The sequence below is a fragment of the Emydura macquarii genome, unplaced genomic scaffold (assembly GCF_026122565.2).
Source record: "Emydura macquarii macquarii isolate MOO-44397 ecotype Brisbane River unplaced genomic scaffold, CSIRO-AGI_Emac_v2 contig_2948, whole genome shotgun sequence".
Taxonomy (NCBI): Eukaryota; Metazoa; Chordata; order Testudines; family Chelidae; genus Emydura; species Emydura macquarii.
Window position 1 is genome coordinate 5,017,257 of NW_027133085.1, and position 25,301 is coordinate 5,042,557.

The 25,301-nt window shown below is 42.5% G+C and overlaps 1 protein-coding gene across 1 annotated transcript in view; it reads left to right on the forward strand.

Annotated features, from left to right (window-relative positions):
• The first annotated feature begins 4,285 nt into the window (after positions 1 to 4,285).
• FH (fumarate hydratase) overlaps positions 4,286 to 25,301 on the forward strand; it is a 32,992-nt gene continuing 11,976 nt past the window's right edge. Inside the window, exons 1-5 of the mRNA XM_067569842.1 lie at positions 4,286 to 4,440; positions 9,960 to 10,094; positions 14,845 to 14,955; positions 18,176 to 18,352; positions 24,307 to 24,489. Of these exons, the coding sequence (XP_067425943.1) occupies positions 4,312 to 4,440; positions 9,960 to 10,094; positions 14,845 to 14,955; positions 18,176 to 18,352; positions 24,307 to 24,489 (735 nt within the window). The 5' untranslated portion in view covers positions 4,286 to 4,311. The remainder of the gene's footprint in view (positions 4,441 to 9,959; positions 10,095 to 14,844; positions 14,956 to 18,175; positions 18,353 to 24,306; positions 24,490 to 25,301) is intronic.

Consider the following 25,301-nt stretch of genomic DNA (forward strand, 5'->3'; position numbering starts at 1 on the left):
AGAAGTCCTCTCTGAGGTGGAAAGACCCTCTTCAGGAATGCAATGAAGTACTGTTCTCTGCACCTCTGCCTACCAAGATTGTGGTGACAGATGGCTTCTCTCAGAGGTGGGGGGGGATGTCATCTCAGTCACCAAACTCAGGGCCTATAGTTCCCTCAAAAAGCTTGCTAACTACTTAAATTCTCTAGAGCTCTGCTTCCCCAGGGATCCATGGTGCAAGTGCTAACAGACAACACTACAGCAATGCTTTATGTCAAGGGAAAAGGGGGAGCAAGATGAATTCTGCTCCGTTTTACAAGACCATGAATCTCTGGAGTTGGTACATTCTGAATCAAATCCTACCAATGGCTGAACACCTTCCTGACCCTTAGAACACCTTGGCAGATCAACTGAGCAAACAATTCTCAGACAATCATGAGTGATCTATCAAAGTCTCAGTCCTACAGAACATATTTTATCAGTGGGGATTCCCAGAAGTAGACCTGTTTGCCATAGATCAAAGCAGTAAGTGTCAGACATTCTGTTCCAGAGGGGGTTCCAATCCATGCTCCCTGACAGATATCTTTCTCATACCTGGCACACTAGAACAGATGTGTGTCTCTCTGCTGATCCCCATGATTAGTGAGGATTCTGAGGAAATGCATCCAAGAGGCAAGACTGATGGTTGACAGCTCCAGCATGGGCTCTGGTTTTTGGATCTACCAAACCTCTCAATAAAGCCACCCATCGCTTTACACGTTCTACCTGATATAATCTCACAAAACAACAGTCAGATACTACACCCAGACATAGGCTCTTTACTTTTGAAAGCTTAAATGCTGATTTAGATGATATCCACCAAAAGAAGCTGTTCATAGGAAGTTCAGGATATTCTGCTCTAAAGCAGGAAATCCTCAGCCAGACTGTCTTATAAAGTTAAGTGGAAGAAGTTTCTATTTGGTCATCTCAGTACCACCTGTCCCCCTTGAAAACAAACACCCATTTCAGCAATACTGGACAATTTACTAACCCTGAAACAATCTGGACTTTCTATCAGCTCCATATGGGTCTATCTGGCAGCAATACCTGCACATGGCTCTCCTATCCAGGGCCAAACTGTTTTTCCCACTCTACAATGGCAAGGCTCTTTGGCAGCCATCACATCAGCTTGAAGGGTAGGGGGAGATTCAAGTGCTCATAGGAGGTTGCCCTTACACAATGTTTCATAAGGACAGGGTCACTCTCAGACATCATCCCAAATTCCTCCCTAAAGTCATTACAGAATTCTACGTAGACCAAATTTTCATCTTCTAGTTTTCTTCTCCAAGCTTCACGCAACTTTGGGGGAAGCTAAATTTCACTGACTTGATGTAATAACAGCTGTTGTTTTACATGGACAAGACAAAAACATTCAGAAATACACCTGCTTTGTAGCCCTTGCAGAGAGGATTATGGGTTAGGCAATATTTTCTTAGAGATTATCTATGTAAACCTCTAACTGTATAAGGACATGTTATGAAATTCCCAGATTAGTTCTCCCTAGCCACATTAGAACCCATTACACTAGAGCTCAGGCAGCCTCAGCTGACTCTTTGAAGAATGTCCCTATTTCTGAAATCTGTAGGACTCAGTCCACACCTTTCCAAGACACTATTCTTTGGTCAAGGCTTCTAGTTCATATGCCTGGTTGAGTAGAGCTGTCCTGCAGTCATTGCTTAAGTAGGACTCCTACTACCCATTTCCAAGCACACAGATAACTGTATGTTAGACACCAGGAGTGGAATCTATGTAGACATTTCCTTGTAGAAAGAATGGTTACTTATCTTACAGTAACTATGGTTCTTTAAGATATGTCATCCACATGGCTTTCACAATCCACCCTCCTTCCCCACTACTGTGCAGTCCTATTCCTCTGGGATTCTGTAGTGGCACAGGAACTCTTTGGGATCATTCCACCCTCCCCTCAAGTTTGGGAGGGGAGAGCCGCACAAGGACATCTACGGCCTAGGCACAGCCTAACAAACACTGCCAGCCAAAAGAATTTGATCTTGTGTGCATGCATAGCAAAAGTGGAATCTATGCGAACAACACATCTCTGAAAACCACAATTATTGTAAGGTAAGTAACTGTTATTTCCTGCTCTCTGATATAAGTTATTCTCAAATGGAGCAGAATTTCTTCCAAAGCTGCCATTGGAGATTTTAAACTTCTTCATGCTACAGCAGTCAGTGACCACTGACAAATAAGTGCCTCAGAAACAAGTGCATTACAGTTGTCACTCTAACCTCGCACTTAGTAGGCAAGTAAGAATCTGCATTGGTGGCCTCTAATTATATACATCAGCTTTGTTAAGGCTGACTGCCTTTTACCACCTATGATCCCAATACTGCAAAGCCTTGTGCACATGCTTTTCTTTATTTCCATGAGCAATCATATTGAAGAGAATGGAACCACTCAAGGCAGTAAAGCACGTGGTATGTCTTTGTTGAATCTGGGCCTTGGAAGCCCAGTTCAATACCAACAGTGCACATCTTCCAACAGTAACTTTATTGCTCTTAAAAAAAAATTTCCATAAAGAGATCAGTCATTTTTGTTATCTGTGAGTCGTATAAAGTTATGATACAACAATTGCACATAACAGCACACCTATAATTCCCTGGCAGGTTATAAGTGATATGAAATGGATACTATCGGGAATACTAGCAAAATCTTTGCTAGAACTAGCTAAATGATTATAAAACCACTGATTCATTTATATTCAGCCATTTGTCCTTATCAGTATATATCACATTATTCTAGTGTCATGAGTTATTGGCATTTTAATCATATTTTAGAAATTGATTTTTACTATGATCAAACTAGAAATGTGTTGCTTGAATGAAGGGATGATTCATCCACCTTAGAAACTTTAAAATAAAAGGAAGGACCAAAACCATCTTTCATGTGCAGAGGTTAACAGCCCTTTACTTGCAAAGCCCAATCTTAAACATGAGAAAGCTGGTTTTTCTTTCCTCCTTAAAATAGTTTTGTTTGTTGTCTAGCCCTCACTGGTTCTATTTCTAAGTCTGACAGGCCACCTGTTCAAGTATGCTTCACTTCTTATTGCAGCTCATGAAATGAACTATCTTGGGTTACATGTGCACAAGATGGCCAAATATTTCTGGTAACTGGAAAACATTTTGTAAATGGGTCTGTGTATTGACAGGAACATGAGTTAATGACTGACTGGTCATGACATTATGTTAATGTTTAAAGGAAATGGAAAATGGAGGCTGGGTACAAACAAATTTCAATAAAGCAAGGCCATAGAGGTTGCCAGTAGTACAGGGTGATGTATATGACAAGGCTCACAGCAGGAAGAAACGTAGCATCTTCCAAGGTCTACCCAGGTGCGTTGCCAGGAGGAGGCATTCAACGGATCCAGCTGTTTGTTTCCTGAACTTCTAAAATTAATCCTCAGTGGGGCTCGTTGTGCCCGGCGGCTTCACGAGAGAACAGGGAACTTTGAGGTCTCGTCCCTCTAGCCGCGCCGGCCCCGGTCCCGGTCCTGGCCCCGGCCACAGCGCAGGCTGCGGGGCCCGGATCTCGGTTCCCGTTCCCGGGAGCGGTGAAGCAGTTCGGTCCGCGCTGACCTTTAAACCAGCCGCGCCGGGCAGCTCCCACCGGCCAAAGGGCTTTGCTGCGGCAACAGCGCCAGGCGGCTCGATGAACGACACTGAGCGCGGCGACCAACCCGAGCGCAGCGACCAACCCGAGCGCAGCGCGCCTCGCACGGAGCCCTGAGGCGCGGTCTGTACAAGGGCCACCCCCGCCTCGCCTCACTGCGAGTCCCTCAGCAGGCCCCGCCCCCAGCGCCGTTATTTGACGCGAAGAACGAGCCCCACCCCTCCACCCCCATTCCCCTGGGTCTTAGTGCCGGAGGATGTCGTCGCCCTGTGTCGGTCCCGACCCTGCCCAGGCTCGCGCAAATCGCCGCCCCAACGCGCCACACTTCGTCTCTGCCGCGCACACGTGACGTCGTGCCCTTTGGAGTGTAGAAAGACAGCGGCTTCCGAGTGGCTAATGCGCATGCTCATCTTCTGTCAGCCCTGCGCGTTTGCCTCCAAGAGCTGCGAGGAGGATGGGAACAGGCCCCGCCCGCTGGTGTGCTTTTCGTCCCTTGGCAATTGGTTTCCGCGGGGTTGAGCCCGCCTCCTGTGGCCCGCTCCCGGCTGTTGATTGGCTCGCGTGGAGGCGGGGCCCTTCCCTGCCCCACGGCATTTGCTGTCGGAGTAGCTGTCTGTGCCCCGCCCCTTCCCCAACCTCTGTTGCGGTTTCCTCGCTCCCCTCGCCATGTACTGCTCACTCCGGCCTCTCCAGCGGCTGGGCTGCACGCGGGGGCTCCTCGTGCTCCAACCGACGCCGCAGCGCGCCGCCCTCCTGTGCCAGCCTCAGCCGCGGGCGCCGCGCGCCGCCGGGATGGTGAGGACATGCCTGGGTCTCGCGTCAGGCACAGGGGGAGGGGCGGCGGTGACCTCTAACTGCCACCGCCAACCGTCCCTCCACCTGGGGGAGGGGCGTGTGGGAATGTCACGATGAGGGGACAGGCTCCGGCCTGGCGAGCGGGTGGCCCCGGGGCAGTGGGCGGCGGGCGTTGCGCCCTCCCTTCCTCCCTCCCTCCACCCAGCAGCGGGGCGGGTCTGTCAGATCCTGGGCCCAGTAACATCCAGAGCCCCCCGCCCGCTCCGACACAGCTGGGCCGGGAGATCGAGGGGTTGGGGAGCCTGGTCCTGAAGCGCTGGACCCGGCGGTGACGGACGACCCCGAAGCCCCGCAGTGGGTGAAAGCCCGCAGCGCCGTGCCCCACCGCTGGGGGTGCTGGAGCAGTCGGTATGGTGGGGGAGCTGAGAGCCATTGAACCAAACGGTCAACCCTCCCTATGATGGAAACCACTTCAAGAAACCACTTCAAGCCGGGGGGTGCTGCCGTCCCCGAGGTCCAGCCCCTGTGCTCACCTCTGCCAAGGAGCAGCGCATTGGGCTTGTGCAAAATAGCTTCGCTGGGTAGGCTTGGTGTGCGCCCAGGTCTGGTTCTGCTCTCACAGCCTTTCATCTGGCCCTGAGGCAATGCTAGAGGCCCTAGCTGTGAAGGTGGGTGTGGATGGAAAACACACAAACAGGTTTAATAGCACTTTGTGGGGACGGGGCACCTCGACCACTGAAAACCCTTTAACTGCACAGCAGTGTGATACACGCGTACCCCAAGGTGAAAAGTTTATGCAGAGTCAGTCGTGAGTAGCAGTGAATGAGGGTCAGATTGCAGACGCTGTGGTCTAAAAGACGCATGCTATTCAAATAAGGGATTGTAAGTCTGAGCATTAACATTCCTTCCCTTTCAGATATATAGAGGAAAACTGCTTCTCAGGGTTCAGCCTCCTGTAATGTCACTTTCCAGGCCCTCATAAAATTGTCAAAAACTTTAAAAGTGGGAAGTTAGGATAGGACCCGGCATTTTTCCTATAACAGACTTTTTAAAATGTATTATTACAGTCTAATGGAGCATAAAGGGACAAACTTCCAAGTTATTGAACAAACCAAATGACAGACAATATTTTAGAATGTGAGGGGAACTGGAATTCAATATTTAACTTAAAACAAACAGACATGTAATTTATAAACCATGGGTCTATCATCACTCTGATACACAAACAAAATTATCATGAAATCCTAGAAGATTAGGGTTGGAAGGAACCTCAGGAGGTCATCTAGTCCAACCCCCATATCCCTCCATATTTTCCTAGCTCATTTTTTGAGTTACTGCAATCTAATAAGTAACGTGTCCTCTGAGCTGTGCCAGATAAACATATGACTTGTACTGGAAGACAGGCTTTTACTGTCATTTGTGATATAGTTGACTGACAGTGTTTAAACTCTTATTAAAAAATGAGCGGGGGACACCAGTTGTCCAAAGCTGCATTCTGATTGGATCTTTCTGTTGTATTCCTGAATTGTTTCCTGGGTAAGGGCAAAAATACACAAATGGTGTTAAAACAAACTTTGTCATAACCTCTGGTTTTAAGTAACTACAAAAAATGCATACAGGTTTTAGCTGCAAAACCAGTTAATTCTGTAATCCATATCCACCTCTGCCTTTCCTAAAGCTACTTTTTCTCCTTTGTTTTCTGCTGCCTGAGAAACAGAAGTACCTCATAGTACTACATATGACTTGTACTGTAAGACAGGCTCATTGCCCTTTTTTGGGGGAGGGTGAAACTAGGTTAATGAGAATACCGAGTTTGGATGCCATTTAATTTTCTGATAACTAATCAGGAAGTGTTCCTCACAAAGAGTAAAAGTGGAGATGGAGCTCAAAAAACAGCCTTTTGAGGTTTGAATAGAAAGCTTTGTTTTGGTTCCTTTTTTCCCCTCATACATTTCTTGTAGCAGAAGTGCTTGCTTCTGAAAGAGCACACCTTTTTAATCAAAACTGAAGAGTTTTCACAAGGAGGACATTGTTAGTCACCTGAAGGCAGTAATAATCATCATCCAGTTCATGATTGCTTGCTTACATTGCAAAATCATAAAGATGTGAAGTGAAAATATGGAAGGATACACAAACTGAAGAATTAGAAAATGCTCTTAAAACTCTCAAACAGATTGTATCGAAAGATGGATAACTTACCACAAATCATCTGTGCTATTTTCATTGACAAAAGAAAGTATGGAAGAGACTTTAGGGGTGTGAATGGAACTAATGAAATTTAAATATTCTTAATTCTCCAAATTGTTACTTTTAATTTAGGATAAGAGAGAAAAGGTGTATATAATGCTCCCTATTTTTTCATTATTAAGAGCTACTTCTCATAGTAGGATACACTGCAAACAAACTGCACTTTGTGAAGTGGGTTGGGGGGGGGGAGAGATGAGCAAATACTTTGAATAGCAACAAGACATTTCAAGGTGTGCACTTTTCCTAGTGTCTGAAGACATGAAGCCAAACACACCAATGTACATACACTCTGCCATGACTTCCTGCTGTTTTGTTATCGTAGAGCTAAAGTTCACATCACTTAAAGTGATACATCTTAAACTGAAGCAGTTGAATGCTACAAAATATGCCTTTCTGGTTTCCAGACTTTCAGAGGTTATGACCTGACAGGCTATGTCTACACTACAATTTATGTCGGCATAATTTATGTCTCTTAGAGGTGTGAATAAACCACCCCCCTGAGAGACATAAGTTACACTGACATAAGCACCGGTGTGGACAGCATAGTCAGTGGGAAAGCTTCTCTCCCACTCATGGGGACTGGAGTAGTTAGGCCAACAGGAGAACTCTCCCTTCGGCTTAGAGTGGCTACATTAGAGAGCATACAGCCGCTGTAAACTCTAATGTAGCTGTGCCCATAGTTATAATGTAAGCAGCAAATAAAACTAAAACTTTGAAAACTTTTCTGTCAGAAGAGCATTGAAGAGTACAAATGTTGTGCTGTGCTGATCACCTTTAATCTGCATAAATCCATGTTGAAAGAAACCTTTCTAAAAACTGCTGCTTGTTAAAACTAGACTAGAATTTTCCACAACAGGCATTATTGCAATTCTCCTGCCCTTTTGAGTTCTCCATTGCATTATGGTGCAATGAGTTTTACATCAGAACAGTTAGCCACTAGCTAAGAGGTAAAAGTACAGTTATATTTGCTTTGATTACTTAAACTCTGAACCGTGTTTTTGGCCAGAGGACATGTGGGTAGGACTTTTCACAAGCTGGGCTTTATTTTATAGGGCAGAGAACATCAATTCTGAGCTGTTCCTTACAGGAGGCATAACACAGCAGGTTTAGATCAGGAACTAGCAGACTTGCATAGCCACCTTGGCTTCTCAATGACATAGAAAAGCTGGAATAGGAATGATTTTTATCGTGATTTAGGCTTGGTCTGCGTTACAGATTTAGGTCGATGTAAGCCAGCTTACATCGACCTAACTCTGTAAATTGCTCCTGCTAATATAAGTCACCCACTATACCAGCCTAATAACTCCACCTCCACGAGACACACAGCGCTTCGGTTGATTTAGTTAGGGAACATAGTCTCTGTATAGACACTGTGTTACTTACATAGTCTGTTAGCTGTCAGCTAACTCAGGAGGAAATTCGGTACCCCACCTCCTCTATGTACAGATTTGCATAACTGAGTGTGCATTATGGGGCTTTTTTTCTGTTGGAAAAATCTGGTGTTGGCTACCGCTGGATATAGGGTACCACCTTGATGGCCCAATGGTCTAATGGATTATGGTAATATCTATATTTTGGAACACAGGGAAAAAATTAGTCTTTGAATTGTTGAAGGCTATTTGTCAAAAATGATAGAGGATGACAAGGAAAGTTGCTCTTCCAGTTATGATATGCTAAAAAGGGTTTTATTTTTTTTTTATTTGTGAAACGTGCATTCTGGTATCAGTGGGGTTAAATAGTATTTAACATGGTGCATAGGTCAGTGGCCTGATGACTGCGGTCAGTCTTAGCTGTTAATTATTTTAATATTCCCCATTGTTGACACTGGAACTTGGCAATTTTGGGGAAATTGGTTCTGCACCAGTGGAATTTGCAGCTTCTTATTTATTTAAAAGGTCTCAGCTAGTAAAACTTAATTTACATCTTTGAGTACTGTATATCTGTTTCTGGTGACTAGCTGTTGATATAGTGGTGGTTTCAGTCATAGCACTAGATTCATTTCCATCAGTTTGTCTCTTGGGGACAAACTTTCAAATTTGGCTGCTTCAATTAGGTGCACAAATACCACACCTCATCATTTATGGAACCAACTACCAGTTACAGATACTTCAGAGCTGATTTGATTATCAAACTTGAGTGCCTGTCATGTGCATGAATAGAGAGGGCACGTTTAGTCACTGTCCAAGTGAAGCATCGGCGGTAGTAAAATACTAAATAAATACAGAAAATGTTCAGCAGGCGTTTGATCAAGAGTGTATGTGAATAATCTAAGCAACTAAAGTAAGGTAAAGAAAACTAAGAGGAACTAGATTATACTTAGAGTAAGAAGCATCGATCCTCTTTTACATTTTCCTCAATAAAGGATTCCTTTTTCTCCCCTAAGGCCAGATAAGAAGGCAACCATCATTGACTTAGGAGGGTGGAGGGTGCTTATTTCGGAGAAAATAAGTGCTGTTTCTAGCTGAGCCAAAGGAGGGCAAATTATGCCCTGCTTTACCTGATGGAATCCCATATGGTATTGGTCATCTCACCAAAATTGAATGTTTAAAAAAAACCCAAAATCTTAACTCTTCAATATACAAATAAGTCAGCTAAACTGTATTCACTCCTGGCTATATAAAATATTGTAACAGATACATATTATATGCCCTGCATGTTTATATAAAAACTTGCTGTTCAACTACTATTATTAACAGTAATAGCATGCTTGGTTTGCTAGGGCTGCAATAAAAATATACCCTCTTGTCCCAGAGCAATATTAATTTTTAGAGTGTTTTCTCTAAATACATGCCACATACACAGAGATCTGGATTTTGTACTTTCAGCTTTTTTAATTGAAGCCAGCAGGACAGGCGATTGTGCTTTGTGAGGTGTATTGGTAGTTTGTTGACTAGAAGGAGATGTGTTGGCTTAAAGAAACTGAATGCTTCATAAGAATGAATTATTCCATACAACAGGCAGGAGAAGCCTTGTCTCTCTCAAACCACTTACTATTGGCTGACCGTGATCCAGTACTGAATTATGTATTAACCATATTAACACTTGTGACTCTTCTCTAGTGCAGTAATGAGTGCTTCAAAACAAGAAATTTTTTTAAAAAATGTAAAAACCTGGGATGCAATGTTAAAAATTATTTCATGGCCATCTGTGAGTGTCTGTAATGGGGTTTCCCCCCCTCACTTGGGATTATCTTTTTGTTTAATTTACTAGGTGTGAGACATTTATTTTCTTTCTAAAGAAATGTATTTACCTGTGGGTTTTTTCCTTCTCAGGCCAGTCAAAACTCTTTTAGAATAGAATATGATACCTTTGGTGAACTAAAGGTCCCAAATGACAAGTATTACGGTGCCCAAACTGTGAGATCTACAATGAACTTTAAGATAGGTGGTGTTACCGAGAGGATGCCAGTAAGTAACTGTCTTGAATCTACATTGATTTCTATTTTTTACAGTACAAACTCACTTAAACATAAGAATAAATCAGTTTTCCTTATAGTCTTGCTAGGAACAAGATTAATGGTGCCATTCAATTATTACTGGAAGGCTCAATCATCATGTCAAGGTCTTGTTTTTCGAGTGATTGTACATGTCTGTTCTACTGCAGGAGTGTGCGCACCTCATGCACAGATGTTGGAGGTTTTTTTTCCACAACGGTACCTGTCAGGATGGCTCAAGTGCCCCTGTTGCTGCACACCACTGCAATGGGGGCATTTGAGCCACGCCTGACCCAGTCACTTCCTTCTTACTGCCAGTAACAGTTGTCAGAACGATCTCAGACTTGTTAACTCAAGTGCTTCCCTCACTCGTAAATACTTGCAGTTAATTATTGCTAGTTGTTAGACAGTTTCTCACATATGCTAATGTTAGGTTTCTGTTTTTGTGTTCTTTGGGACTGTTCCTTTTATTTTGGTACCAGGCTTGGTACTGGAATAATGCCTTGTTCCCCAGGATTTAAGTGCTGGAGGACATAGTCCAAGCCCATGCTGGTCAGTGAATCTCATCCAAACTACTTGAAGTGCTTGGGTGAGGCCCACGTTAGTGACAACTGTCACATTTGTAAGGGCTTCAAACCCCACTTGAAAAAGGATAGAGCAGCGAGACTTAAGTACTTACTTATGGAAGCAGTACTTGGACTCTCACCGAGTCATCTTATGGGGCGAGTGCCCCAAGTACTTCAGCGTCAGTACAGAGTGCTCCACCAGATGTATCTTCATGTTATTGATCCCGGTCCCCAGTACTAAAGAAGAAATCCAGACCTTCCTGGGACTCAGTGTCTCATTCATCAACCTTAGTACCAAAGCTAGAGGCAAGGGCTCTAAGCATGTGGCAGAGAGAGCCACACCAGAATCCTCACCTCCTAAGAGGGGTTCACTGTCTTTGGAGTCTGTGCCAGGTCCATCAAGGCTGTCTTCTGATAGATATTTGAGGAGCCAACAGTCAATGCTGTTCTCATCTATCCAAGAGCCATATGCAACTGCAAGAGACTTGCTTAGACTCTTGATATCAGTTTCACCAGCAATGGAAAATGTCCAATAAGTTTCTGCTCCCATGGCACTGAGAACCTCTGGCACCACTATCTAGCATGTACCTATATAGTGCAATATGCCAGATTGACTCAGGATTCTGCAAACATGGCTGGCATCAGCATATGCCCCAAATTGTCACCACTTGGTAGTTAGAGTTCCAGACCTAGTACTGTTGTCTCTGGATTGGTGGATAGACCCGCTAAAAGTTTGCATGACAGTTCCCTTCCTTCCACACTACCAACACTCACTCTAGATACATCATCTCTAGGTTGGGGGGCTCCTACTGGGTCCCTGAAGACTCAAGATTTTTGGTTGTCTCCAGACCTAAAGGCTCACATAAATGTCAGGGAGTTAAGAGCAGTGTGTTTGGTATGTTTATTTGCAGTATGTTTGGTTAAAAGTAGTATGTTTAATCCTCCACCCTCCTTCCACACACAGTGGGCAGGGGAGGGGCCGGGGGAGAGTATTATTGATTATGACAGACAACTCGGCGACCATGTTTTATATTAACAGGCAAGGAGGGGCACAGTCCAGCCAACATTTCCAGGAGGCTTGTTGCCTTTGGTAACCCAAGTTGCCTTTGGTAACTTGTGTAACCCGCTCATTTCACCTCAGAGCTGCTTATCTCATAGGAAAACAAAACACACTGGTAGATCAGCTGAGAAGATTGATCAACATGAGTGATCATTATGTCCACATGTAGCCAAGTCTGTCTTCCAGTTCCGGGGGTTCCTCAAAGGAACTGTAAAGGAGTCCCCTGAAGTTTGTCTCCCAGATGGTGGGAGAACCTGACCACATCCAGCTACTTGCATTGGGTGGCTCTAGCTGAGGCCCTAGCTTTTTCTTACAAGGGACCCCTTTCACTTATAGGCCTTCTAGGAGTTCACTGCACGCCCTATAGGGTCAGAGTGAAGATCTCCTGGATGTGAGTTACCCCGGTGGTTTGAGGAGTCAGACCAGCAGTCTCCTGCTTGGCGATCCTGCTTCTTCCTCACCAGCTGACTACAGTTTCCTCTATTTTAATGGCTTCCTGTCTATCATTCATGATTGACAATGTCAGATGGGCAGGGTCTCTCTGGCACCTTCCTCATCAGCGTCAGGTCTGTACACCTCATCACTTGAATCTTTTTGCAACAAGGGCCAATAGAAAATGTGGCAGTTCTGTTCTCGGGGGTTGGAGAGTGTCTCAGCCCTGGATCCCTAACGGATGCCTTTCTCCTGTCGTGAGAGAATTCCCTTCTGTACGCCTTCCTGCCATTCCTTTGCTCCCCAGAGTTGTGTCCAAAATAAAAAAAGGATAATGCTTGTCTCATCCTTATTCACACCAGTGTGGTCCATCAATACTGATAGTCAATCCTACTGACACTGTTGATACAATCTTCTCTATCCCCCCCGTTTGGATCCAGACCTAATTTCCCAAGACCCAGGATGCATACTCCACTACAGTCTCCAAGCTCTCCACCTTGGATGCTTCATGACTGACACCCTTTGAAAGGTTCTGGTCACAGGATGTCCAGAATGTACTTCTGAATAGTAGAAAACTCAGCTAGGATCACTTACCTGGCTATGTGGCAGCGGTTCTCCATTTGGTTTCATGGGAAAGGTGTCTCTCCTCACTAAGCACCCCTGAACCTTGTGCTGGAATATCTTCTAGAACTAAAACCGAATCTGACTGAGTTCTGAAGGGTGCATTTGACTATTCTCTTAGCTTTCCATATACAGAAGGAGAACAGGCCTCTTTACTCCAACCCCCCATTGTTACTTGATTCCTGAGGGGCCTGGCCAGATTATACCCTCAAATGCAGGACCCCATCCCTCCTTGGGATCTCAGCTTAGTCCTGGCAACTCTCATAGCTCCCTTTGAACCCTCCGCAACTTGCTCTCTCCTTTACTTGTCTATGAAGGTGGCATTTCTAGTAATGATCACCTCAGCCAGACGGGTAAGTGATTTAAGAACTTTAGTATCAGACGCCTCTTATACAGTTTTTTTAATAAGGATAAGCTTTATCTCTAGCCACATTCAAAGTTCCTTACGAAAGTAGTTTCTCGTTTTCATGTTAACCAAGCTATTTGTGCTCACATTTTTTCCAAAACCCCATCATTGTAAGCATGAAAAAAGGCTTCATTCATTGGATGTGAGAAGAGCATTAGCTTTCTACCTAGAGCATACTAAATCGTTCTAGACTTCTACCCAACTTTTTGTCGCAGTTGGTGACAGAATTAAAGGCAATCCAATTTCCTCTCAGAGAATCTCCTCCTGGATCTCTTCCTGCATCCATTTATGATACCAACTGTCTAACATGACCCCACCATGTAGACTATTTGCACGTTGTGCTAGAGCACAAGCAGCTTCTGCAACTTTCCTTGCTCAAGTACCAATTGGCAACATTTGTAAAGGAGCAACTTGGTCTTCAGTCCACACCTTCACTTCTTATTACACCATTACCTGTCAGTCCAGAGACAATGCCAGTTTCAGACGGGTGGTTTTACAGTCACTGCTCAAGTAGACTCTGAACCCCCCTCCGTAGCTGTTTGCTTAAGAGTCACCTACAGTGGAACTGACATGTGCAATCACTTGAAGAAGAAGAAAAGGTCACCTACCTTTCATAACTTGTTCTTGGAGATGTGTTGCACGTGTCCCATTCCATGACCCGCCCACCTTCCCCTCTCTGTTGGTGTACATCCAATATGAAGGAACTGAGGGAGAAACTCAGGGGTGGCTCCGTGCTCTTGTAACAGCTCACAGTGGTGTGCAGCAGGGACCGCTCAAGCCATTTCATCTGGTACCATTGAGGGGAAAAAATCTGACATCTGTGCATGAGGCATGCACATATCTATAGTGGAATGGACATGTGCAAACACATCTTGAAGAACAACATTAATGGAAAGATAGGTAATTGTTTTTTCCATGGTGTGAACTGTTAAATCATTGAGCCTGCCCATAAACAAATCAAATAAAGTTGAACATAGCTTTTCAGTAGTGATTTTATTGTGGTATTTTCTTCAGGGGATTTTAAATAGCAAGGTTTAATAGAAGACAGCAGTTTTAGTTTTGCTGCACATTTGTTTTATGGATTCTAAGCTTTATGTAAAGTAAACAACTTGTATTGTCAATAACCTATCTTTATTAAAGAGTTGGTCACTAAATAAAATTAAATTCTTGTCCTCACTAGTTTTGAAGATTGCCCTTATGCTATAAATCAATGTAGGTTGCCTCATTTTCTCTACCACTGGACAGACTGAAACAATATACTGCTAGGGTGCCTACATTTTTCCAAGTGCTGTTCTTAGCCTATCCTTTGAAGTGAAACTTGTAGTAAAGGCAACTGACTTTCTTTTTCTGATCTGTGGGGAGGGTGTGTTACTTCAAGACACACTATATACCAAAACAGACTTTATATACAAAGAAAAAAGAATTGCAAAGTACTTCTTTACAATATTTTTTCTGCATTGCTTAGTACACATCTTTTCAGTGGATGTGTGGGCCATACAGCATATGCTGTCCTGTGGAGTACCTGATTGCCTCCTTGCTAGATTTAGGTTTAGAAGGAGTTATACAAGCCTAATGTCTTCCTGTACTTTCTATACCTAAAATGTTCACATCTTTAAACATTTTTTTTTTGAAATTTCAGGTTCAAGTTATAAGAGCTTTTGGCATCTTGAAACGAGCAGCTGCTGAAGTAAATCAGGATTATGGTCTTGATCCGAAGATTGCTAATGCCATTATAAAGGCAGCAGATGAGGTAGGAGGGCTGTGTTCAAAACATCAGAACTATTCATGAAATTATTTTAGTGCAAAATAGCTTTCCATAGAAACAGATGGTTCTGAAAAAATACATAGATTCCAAGGCCAGAAGGGACCATTGAGATCATCTAGCCTGACCTCATATATAACACAGGCCTTAGACATTCCCCAAAATAATTCCAAGACCATATTCTTTTAGAAAACTATCCAGTCTTCATTTTAAAATTACCAGTGATGGAGAATCCACCATGACCTTTGGTAAATTGTTCCAATGGTTAATTACCCCTACTGTTAAAAACGTACACCTTATTTCCAGTCTGAATTTGTCTAGCTTCAACTTCCAGGCATTGGATAATGTTATACCTTTGGTAGTCTGAAGAGCACATTATCAAATACTGTTCCTCATGTAGGTACTTATCGACTGTAATCACCCGTAACCTTCTCTTTGTTAAGCTAAATAGACTGATGTCCTTTAAAGCATGTTTTCTAATTCTTTAATCATTCTTGTGGCTCTTCTTTTAAGCCTCTCTAATTTATCAACATCTTCTGTTTCCTGAATTGGTACAGTAAAGCATCAGTATTGGCAAACTGTTTTCCTACTTGACCACATCTTGTTTTCTATGTTTTATAGAATTTACTGGATACTTAAATGTATTTAATAAATTTTGATCTCTTTTTAAAGATAATATATTACTGTTTACTTGACTTCCCCATCTGTAAAGCCCTATAAGACGCTTCTTGGTCTGTACAAAATCCTTTCTTTAAAGAGCTTACAATCTAAATAGGCAATGTAGAAACTAAGGTTGAGAAATAGGATCTGGCTAAAATCAGGATATTGGCATGAAGTTTGGCATGTTTCCTGTTGATGCCCACAGAATTTTCTTTTTTGAAAACTCTACAAGGGTACTCTCACAATTAGACTTTCATGGTCCAAGGTTTACCAAATGGAACCTCAGAACAATCTCTCCTCTTAGACCATGATTATTCCCAAGATCAAAATAACTTCTTATATAAATTACAAGAAAGGTTTTACCAGTTCACAGCTGCAAGCTTCAGTGTCACCTTCATGGCCAAAGCGGGGGAGGTTGTCCAACTCTAGAAACAGCATATGTTTGAGTCCCATTATTCAGGGCAAATGTCAGGAAGTCAGAGCTAATGCACAAAGCTCTGGACTGGGCCCACCATCAGCTGTGGTTTAACTTTGATGCAGGTGTTATTGTAACAAAGTCTGCTTCACGGACACCTATAGATCTTTTTGGCTGCAGGCCTTATTCTGCCTGGCTTTCTCAGTGATGTTGACTTCAAAAGAACTCAGAACCCCCTGCAAAGATCACTTGTTCTTGACAACTGCAATGGAAGCTGAAAATTCCCAATCCCCCTTCAGTAAGCATCAGCATTTTTTTTTGAGAGAGTTGCAGATCATATTGCCAGCTAACCACTTTTTGTAGTTCATCAGGATCTCTTATTCAGAGACCGATCAGCTACATTTTAGGATGAAAGTCTCCTAGTTACCTCAGATTTGAGTTCTGAACATTGACTGGTGGAGGCTACATAATCAGGTTTTTAAAAAAATCTCTAGAATCATGGTACTCCTTCCTTCTCTCCCTCCCAAGATTGTTCTCAGGCACTCTCTTAGATTGCAGGGAATCAAGTTTCTCCTGTCAGAGGGAGCATGTACCACTGCAAAAGAGGAAATTTGAAATAAAATCTTTTTCTGAAAATTGAGAGGAGGGCTCTAATCCATCTTGAAGACCTGAGTCAATATATAATCAAGAGAAAATTAAAGGTAGTTATCCCTTGCAGAAAGATGTCTAGCTTTATATTCTGGACCTTGCTGGGGCTTATATTCACAAATAGATGCTTTCCAAACACAGGATTGTATGAATGCATGCATGCTTAAAAAGAATCCCTATGTACATGTAAACTTCAGTAAGGTCCGGAGTTGTAGTTTTTAAACAGGGAACAGTGCCATCATTGGACTGGCAGTGGTCATGGCCGACCTGCAGAGCCTAGGAGTTTACATATTTCCCTTCTTGGATGATTGGCTGATGAAGAACACGATGCTGTCAGTGTGTCAGCAAATCAATCCTCTTCACTGTATGGATGTTGGAATCATTAGGGTTTATTATTACCTACCTAAAATCCCTACTTGTCCTTTGTGCAGACGATTAGAGTGCTTAGGAGCCCTTTTAGACACTATTCAGCCTCACGATCTCAGGCTAGGATTTGGGAAGCCACCTGTCTGATGTAAAGGAGTAGCTTTAGCTAGCAAGTGACAGCTGATACCATGTTACTGATGATGAGTCTAATGTCCGTAATTGCGTTCATAGTATGCCTAGTTCTCTCCATATATGAGGCCATGTCACTGAGCCTTGAAGTTTCAGTGGAAGCAAACAGCATAGGAACACTGCTTTTCTGGCCTGGTGCCAGTCTAGAGTTCGTTTCCAGTTAGGAATGGACTTCCAAATGCCCATATGGAGGGACTTCACATTGAACCCATTGAACTTGGTCTTTCTAGAAACAACTGCATATCAGTATTTTGGAGATGAGGGTGCCCCTGAACATGCTAAGCACCATCTGTGACTTGTATCCCCAAGAATATGTTCAGTTCAAATGGGCAGTTAGGCCTCCAAGCGTGAATCAATCCTGTGATAAATCTTCTCTCTAATTTCTGAATTGGGTAGTAGCTGATCAGATTTTTCCTTTAATGGGGGACATTCTGCTTGCCTCTAATCTTAACAAGCATCTGGAGAAGGGAACTCTTGTACACTGTTCAGCTAGTCTCATCTAAGAGAAGTGGAAACTGAGTCACTTTGAATGCAGGGGGGCAAAAAAATCTCTAGAAAGCAAACTGGTAAGGAATAATCCTACAATGACAGAAAATAGTTGAGAACCTGATAGGCCTTTTCCATCTCAACTGTTTCTAAGACTAGAATAGGAAGTTTAACTTTTAAGTGAATGTCATGCTGCATTTGAAGATGTTGTCTCTTAAAACAAAGTGGAAAAAATGACCGTCTTTGTCATCCTAATTGTTAACACACAATTAAGGTCAAACCCTGTTCTTAATTATATGGGTGTGTGTAAATCCACAAACTCCATTGACTTCAGTAGTTATGATGGATTTACAAATGTAACAGAGCAATATTTGGCCTATAGTTTACAAAATATTTAGTGGTTATATTGTTACAGAAATTAACACATTTTTATTTTTTCTATAGGTTTCTGAAGGTAAATTAAATGACCACTTTCCTTTGGTGGTGTGGCAAACTGGATCTGGAACGCAGACCAACATGAATGTAAACGAAGTCATAAGCAATAGAGCCATTGAAATAATGGGAGGTAAACTGGGGAGCAAGGTTCCAGTGCATCCTAATGATCATGTTAATAAAAGCCAGGTCATTATACACATTTTCAAATATTTTAATGTTGTTTTGCCAAAAGTAAACCTTTCAAGTTGTGGTTCTTATTATAAAGAAAACCAAAGTTCTTCGGAGGTTACTGCTTATTTTTATTTTTGTGTATTTGATACACAAATATCTTGTTAAATTCTGAAATTTTTGACCCATTCTTTAAAGCTTTTATTGGATTAAGTGGTGAATTAGCTGGAGGTTAAATTATTACTTTTTTGTACTTACAAAAACAAAAGTCCTGTTCTGTACATTTTTTTTTTTTTCTTCAAGTGATGTCCCTGTGGGTGGTCTACTTTAGGTGTTGTCATGTCCCTCATCAGAGATCTTTACAGCAGTACTCATCCAGCTTGTGCGTACGCAGCTTCCATCTCACGGCATCTCTTCTGGCACATGCATGACCAACCCTCTCAAAAGTCCATGGTCCAAGACGGAGCACTCAGCAGCTATGAATTTAACTTGTCCTACTACGAATATACTTAGAAAATAGTTTAGTTTAGTCATAATTGCCTTAGCCAGTATTTTATCTTGCCTACCTTCCTGAAGAAAAAAAAAAAAAGTTGACTTCCTCCCCTCTTCTCTCTAGTAGATAGAGTAGAGAATACGTCAAAAATTTAGGATTTGACACCATGCCTGGGTCACCAGGATTCAGAAGGTGTATCTCATGTAGGGATGCCATCCCAGTGTCAGATGGCCACTCTCAATGTGTCCCATTGCATTTTGCTCATGACAAAGCTTTCTCACATACCCTCCTTAAGTGGAGAAGACAGTGAGGCAGAGGAAGTGCAGTTTTCGTCAGAGCACTCCTCTCCCACCAGACCATCCTCAGAGGCACCCAGATAAACACCTCACGAGATAACCAGGACATATCCATGGTGTGGACCACCGTGGTTCGGACCACCCATGACCCATCCCATGCAGTGGCAGAACTGGGAGAAGCCATTCTAGAGCTTATAGCAGATCACGACTCCACTAAAAAGTAGAGCGAGATCTTCTATATATGCACCTCCATCCACTTCTGAACCAGCCACAGAAAAGGCACAGGTGATAGAGACAAGCATGGACCAAGAAACTACACCCTCCAGGCACGACTCTTCATTGTCGACAGATGAAGCCCTAATTCCCCCCCTTCCATCCCCCCAAACTTTTGGAGGACTCCAAGCAATTGCATGACCTCTTCAAAAGAGTGGGAGAAAACCTAGACTTGGAGGAGGTCACGGAATCCCATCATAAACTGTTGAAGATTCTTCATATTGCAGTGTCATCTAAGATCATTCTACCTATGGATGAAGCACTTATGGAGCCAGCTAACTATATCTGGCAAACACCAACTACCATCCCACCTACTAAATGGAATGACAAAGTACTACGTTCCTGCGAAGGGGATGGAATTTCTCTTCAGTCATCACCCCTAAACTCACTTGTCATTGATGCAGCAAACCAGACAAGTAAGCAGACCAGTTACAAATCAACACCACAAGATAAAGACTGGAAGAGATTGGACCTGTTAGGCAGAAAGGTTTATTCGTCATTGACACTACTAATGAGAGTATCCAGTTACGCAGCCTTGCTTTCTAATTACGATCATAACATCTACAAGACGATTTCAGATTTTATCAATGACATCCCTGAGAACAAGAGAACAGTTCAGATCTCTTATTAATGAAGGACAACTCACAGCAAGAACGTCTCTATAGGCTTTGCTAGATGTAGCTCATACTGCTGCCAGAATGAAAGCCATGGCCATTGTTATGCGCAGGGCCTCTTAGCTCCACTCCACTAGTCTACCAAGGATATTACAGACAAAAATAGACCTTCCATTTGACAAAGTCCAGCTTTTCATTGGAAAGACCAATGAGGTTCTTCACTCAATGAAAGATTCACAAGCAACCTTACGAACCCTTGGAATTTACACACCTGTAACAAAGAGAAAACAACACAAATTTCAACCCTATGCTCGGAGATATCCGTTCTATTCACATTATAGGCAATATGAATCATAAAGAGATAAACAAAAACCACGAAGATGCACACAAGCACAACAATAATTTTTGACCTCTCAAACCACATTGTCCAAGCAACAATTTTGAAAAGTTGGTTGAGGGTCTGAAGGACACCCCTCACCAATCAGGGCCACCATTATTGACCACCCAGTTTGAATTCTGCCTGAGAAAGTTCCATCAACAATCATCTCAGACAAATGGGTATTAGAAATTGAGTCAGGATACACAGTCCCGTTCATATCCATTCCTCCTATCCAACCCATTTGGGTCTTCGGGGACCCATCTGACGTGCAAATACTCCATCAAGAAATAGAACATCTTCTACAATTAGGGGCAATAGAACATGTCCCATGGCAACACAGAGGGAAAGGGTTCTATTCCCATTATTTTGTGGTCTCTAAACAAGGTCATAAGGTGACAAAGATTCAAGATAGTCGCGTTGTCCACCATAATTCTGGCACTTCAAAGAGGGGATTGGTTCTCAGCCCTCAACCTTCAGGACGCCTACTTCTGTATCACTATCCATTCTGCACACAGACGTTTTCTAAGATTTACCGTGTCTGGCAACCATTACCGATACCAAGTATTGCCATTTGGCCTCTCAACAGCACCAGAGGTCTTTTCCAAAGTGCTCGCTGTAGTGGCAGCCCATCTGAGGAGACAGAGAATCACAATCTTCCCATACCTAGATGACTGTCTAAAGGCATCCAGTCAAACCTCAGCCAGATGCTACTTGCCAAATCATAGATTGTTTAGCTTGAATTCTAGTTTTTTAAACAATGAAAAGTCCACTTTGAACCCAGTACAGCAGTTGGAATTCATAGGAGCAGACCTGAACTCAGTAATAGCCTGGGCATCATTCCCACTGCCCAGATTCAAGGCCATTACAGACCTAATACTTTGAGTAAGAAACAGTGCAACAGTAACAGAACGCATTGCCTTACAGCTCTTGGGACACATGGCAGCTACAACATTTGTGCTCCAGTACACTCGACTAAGTACGCACTGTCTTCAGGGATGGCTCACTTCGGTCTACAGACAACACAGATCCCGTCTAAACAGTGTGTTGATAATGCCAAATGAGATCAGATTCCCTACTGTGATGGACCCAAGAGAACAATATGATGACAGGAATCCAGTTCTCGCAGCCTCCACCATTGCTCATGATTACCACAGATGCATCACTCCTAGTGTGATGAGCATATCTGCACAGCCATAAAATAGAGGGGTGATGGTCAAAAATCAAATCCAGTCTGCGCATAAACATCTTAGAGCTCTGAGCAGTTCGCAATGCTTGGCATCATTTTCTACCATTCATAAAAGACAGGTCAATAAAGATAATGACGGACAACACAGCATGTATGTTGTATATCAACTGTCAGGGAGAAGCAAGATACCATTCCCTATGCAGCGAATCAATAAAACTATGGAACTGGTGCATAAGAGCACAACATCAACATATCACCGTCATACCTACCTGGAAGCCAGAACACCACCGCAGACAGCTTCAGCAGACGCTTTGGCCAGAATCACGAGTGAGAACTGAACAACGAAGTCCTGAAAAACATTTTTCATCAGTAGGGTCATCCAACTGTCAACTTTTTTGCCACAAAACAAAACTGCAAATGCCCTCGTTTCTTCTTGAGGGTGGAAATGGGACACAGCTCGATGGGTGATGCATTTCTACTCAACTGGAGCAAGGACCTCCTGTACGCATTCCCATCTATCCAAATGATATCCAAGACCATCCACAAATCAGAGTCGACAAGGCAACAGTGATAACAACACCTGCTTGGCCCATACAGACATGGTTCTCAGACCTTCTGAACATGTCAACATACAAACCAATCACACTTCCACCACGATACGATCACTTATCCCAGGATGGTGGTTGGATTTGTCATCCCAAGATACAGAAGCTACATCTAACAGCATGATTCCTAACTGGTTCTGCCCAGATGAGCTAGAATGCTCTGAACAAGTTAAGCAAATACTATTAAATAGTAGAAAACCAACAACAAGGAAAACTTAACTGCCAGAAATGGTACAGATTCTACTCATGGTGCAGAGAGAGACCAATCTTTGCTGCATCCTCATCCATTCCAGCTATCTTAGGCGCAGGAAGCACTCCACACTCTGGGTGTCAGATGGGCACTAGCATTTTACCTAAAGAGAACAAAAACAGTTAGAAAAGCAGATAAGTTCTTTGTATCGGTGGCAGAACGCACGAAAGGCAAAGCGATATCTAGCCAAAGGCTATCCAAATGGATAACAGGATGTATCCAGCTATGCTATAAACAAAAACACTTACAAGCTCCCTAAGGAACTAGAGCACACTCAACGAGAACAATATCCACTTCTTTAGCGTTCCTTAATAATGTTCCTATCATGGACATATGCAAGGCAGCTATGTGGGTCTCCACATGTACTTTCACAAGGCATTATGCAATTGATTATGCATCTACTAGGGACGTTGCACTAGGACTAAGAGTACTTTCATCTGTCCAAACAACTGAAACCAAAGTCCCTCCAGCAAATGAGGGGCACTGCTCTATAGTCACCTAATGTGGAGCACCCATAGGGACATCACTCAAAGAAGAAGAGAGGGTTCTCACCTACTGCAGTAATTGAGATTCTTTGAGATGCGTCCTTGTGGGTGCTCCACTACCCACCCTCCTCCCCTCTACTTTGGAGTTCTAACATGGGACTCTAAGGTAGAGAAGGAACTGAGCAGGTCAGGTTGTGTGTGCACCAGAAGAGGCACCAACTTGAGCTGCTGTACATGTTGCAGCTTTTCTGTTGATTATAGATATAGGGCTTGATCTTCCCGGGTTGTCAAATTTTGTGAGCTTTCATATGCAGCTATGTTTGAATAATGATTAACTGCAATCAAGCAGCTAGCTATTTTGCAGATGCAAATGAAATAAATTCTCAAGTCTATAGGTCAGTAATTAGTGTCACTCATGCTTTTTCCCAGCATTAGGTTGAATTAATTGGCCATCAAAAAGTTGGCCCTTTCTCACTTGGTGTGGTGGGTGTAGCTAGCTCCTTTGAGAGTTAAATATAATGTAATGTATTGACAAAAATGATTAAAGTATTGCTCTTATGGATTTTTTTTATTCTCCCTGTAAATTGTTACACTGGGGTTTGACAGCTGCTGCAGTAGAGGAGTTTAACTGTAGATGCATAGCATAGTATGTAGATATTATGGAGCTCCATTACATCTGAGTTAGCAAGCAGTGAAAGGAAATGGGTCAGTTCATATCTCAGAGCTATTGTTTCAGGCCATCTGCAAACTCAGATGGACGTTGCTGCTTTGGTTACACTTGCTTCCTGTTTTGAAGGTTTTCTTGGCAATGGTTGCAGCTAGAGACTCCTTTTAAATGAAAGCTGATACTTGGGAGAACAATTGAGTGGTGTGTCTGTTGCCTCTTCCTTCAATGAACTAGACCTGCAGGCACGCCCCACGCTTTGGGAAACACTGTGTTCTCATAAGAATACATACTAGTCTTTTGAATGTCACTGATATAATTTTTAATCAATTCATTTCACTTGTTACATATTTTCTCATTTACTAGTTTAAACTACTACAGTAATTCTTTCCAATTCTCAGTTATCTTATTTTTGTGAACCATATTTATAGCCACTTAATTCATTGTGCACTTGTTCCTTTTTTAAAGGTCTTGTAGTTAAGGCAGAGGACTGAGACTTGGGAGGTCTGGGTACTTTCCTGACTTTGCTGTAGTCTGACTTTTGTGACTTTAGACACATCACTTAATCTCTCTGTGTCTCAGTTCCTCGTGTAAATGAAGATATTACTTTCTTACCTCACAGGGGTTTTGAAGGCAAATCTGCTAATGTGAACCACTCAGGTACTATAACGAACGTTAGAGAAAAGCCTGCAAATAATAAGACTTTATTCTTGAACTTCCTTCACAGAGCTCAAATGATACGTTCCCAACAGCAATGCATATTGCTGCTGCACAAGAAGTTAATGAAGTGTTGTTACCTGGACTACAGAAGCTACAAGATGCACTTGAAGCAAAATCCAAAGAATTTTCCCAAATCATAAAAATAGGGCGTACTCATACACAGGATGCTGTTCCACTTACTCTTGGGCAGGTATAAAACACTAAGCAATATAACTTTCTACAAAAATGTTATCCACTTGTTTGGAGTCTTGGTGATTTGTTATTGGAGGTAATCCTTAAATTTCATTAAGGCATATACAAGTGAAAAATTTGCTCAGCAATTGAAGACAAATTATTGAAGAGCAACAGAATCTTGGTCAGAATATTTTATTATAGATTCATGTTTACTGAAAATTAATACACAACATTTCTTGGTTTTTTTGCATGCAGAGCTTCAGGAATTTTCTTAGATTCCACATATATACATACAGAGATCATTCTTTTCACCAGTGGATTTCAAGAAAAAAAATCACTTTGAGTAGATGATGATAAAGCTGCACAAGTAAATCTAAAATATATTTAAAATAATAAAAGTAGATTGTCATTTGAGTATTATATGTGCTTCTCTTTCTTTTCAGCCAAATGACCAACATTATTGAAGGAATTTGGTGGCCAGATAACTCATTAATGCAAATGTAACACTGTCTGGAAATGCTGAAACTGAAAAAAACCCAAATCTTTTTCTGATGTTTATGATGATAGTAATAAAATCTTCAGACAAGTGATTTTTTTCTTTTTTTCAGTTGATGGTATCCCTTAATGGGAACAATGTCAGGCTAAATATCATGTTAATAGTTATTTCTATTGCAGTAGCATCCAAAGGCTCCAATCAGGGTTAGGCCTTATTTTGTAAATTCATAGAAAAATAGTTCCTACCCTGTAGAGCAGCAGTTCCCAACCTTCTTGAGTGTGCGGACTCCCTTTCAAACTTCAAGCATTTCGTGGACCACCACATGCTAGTAG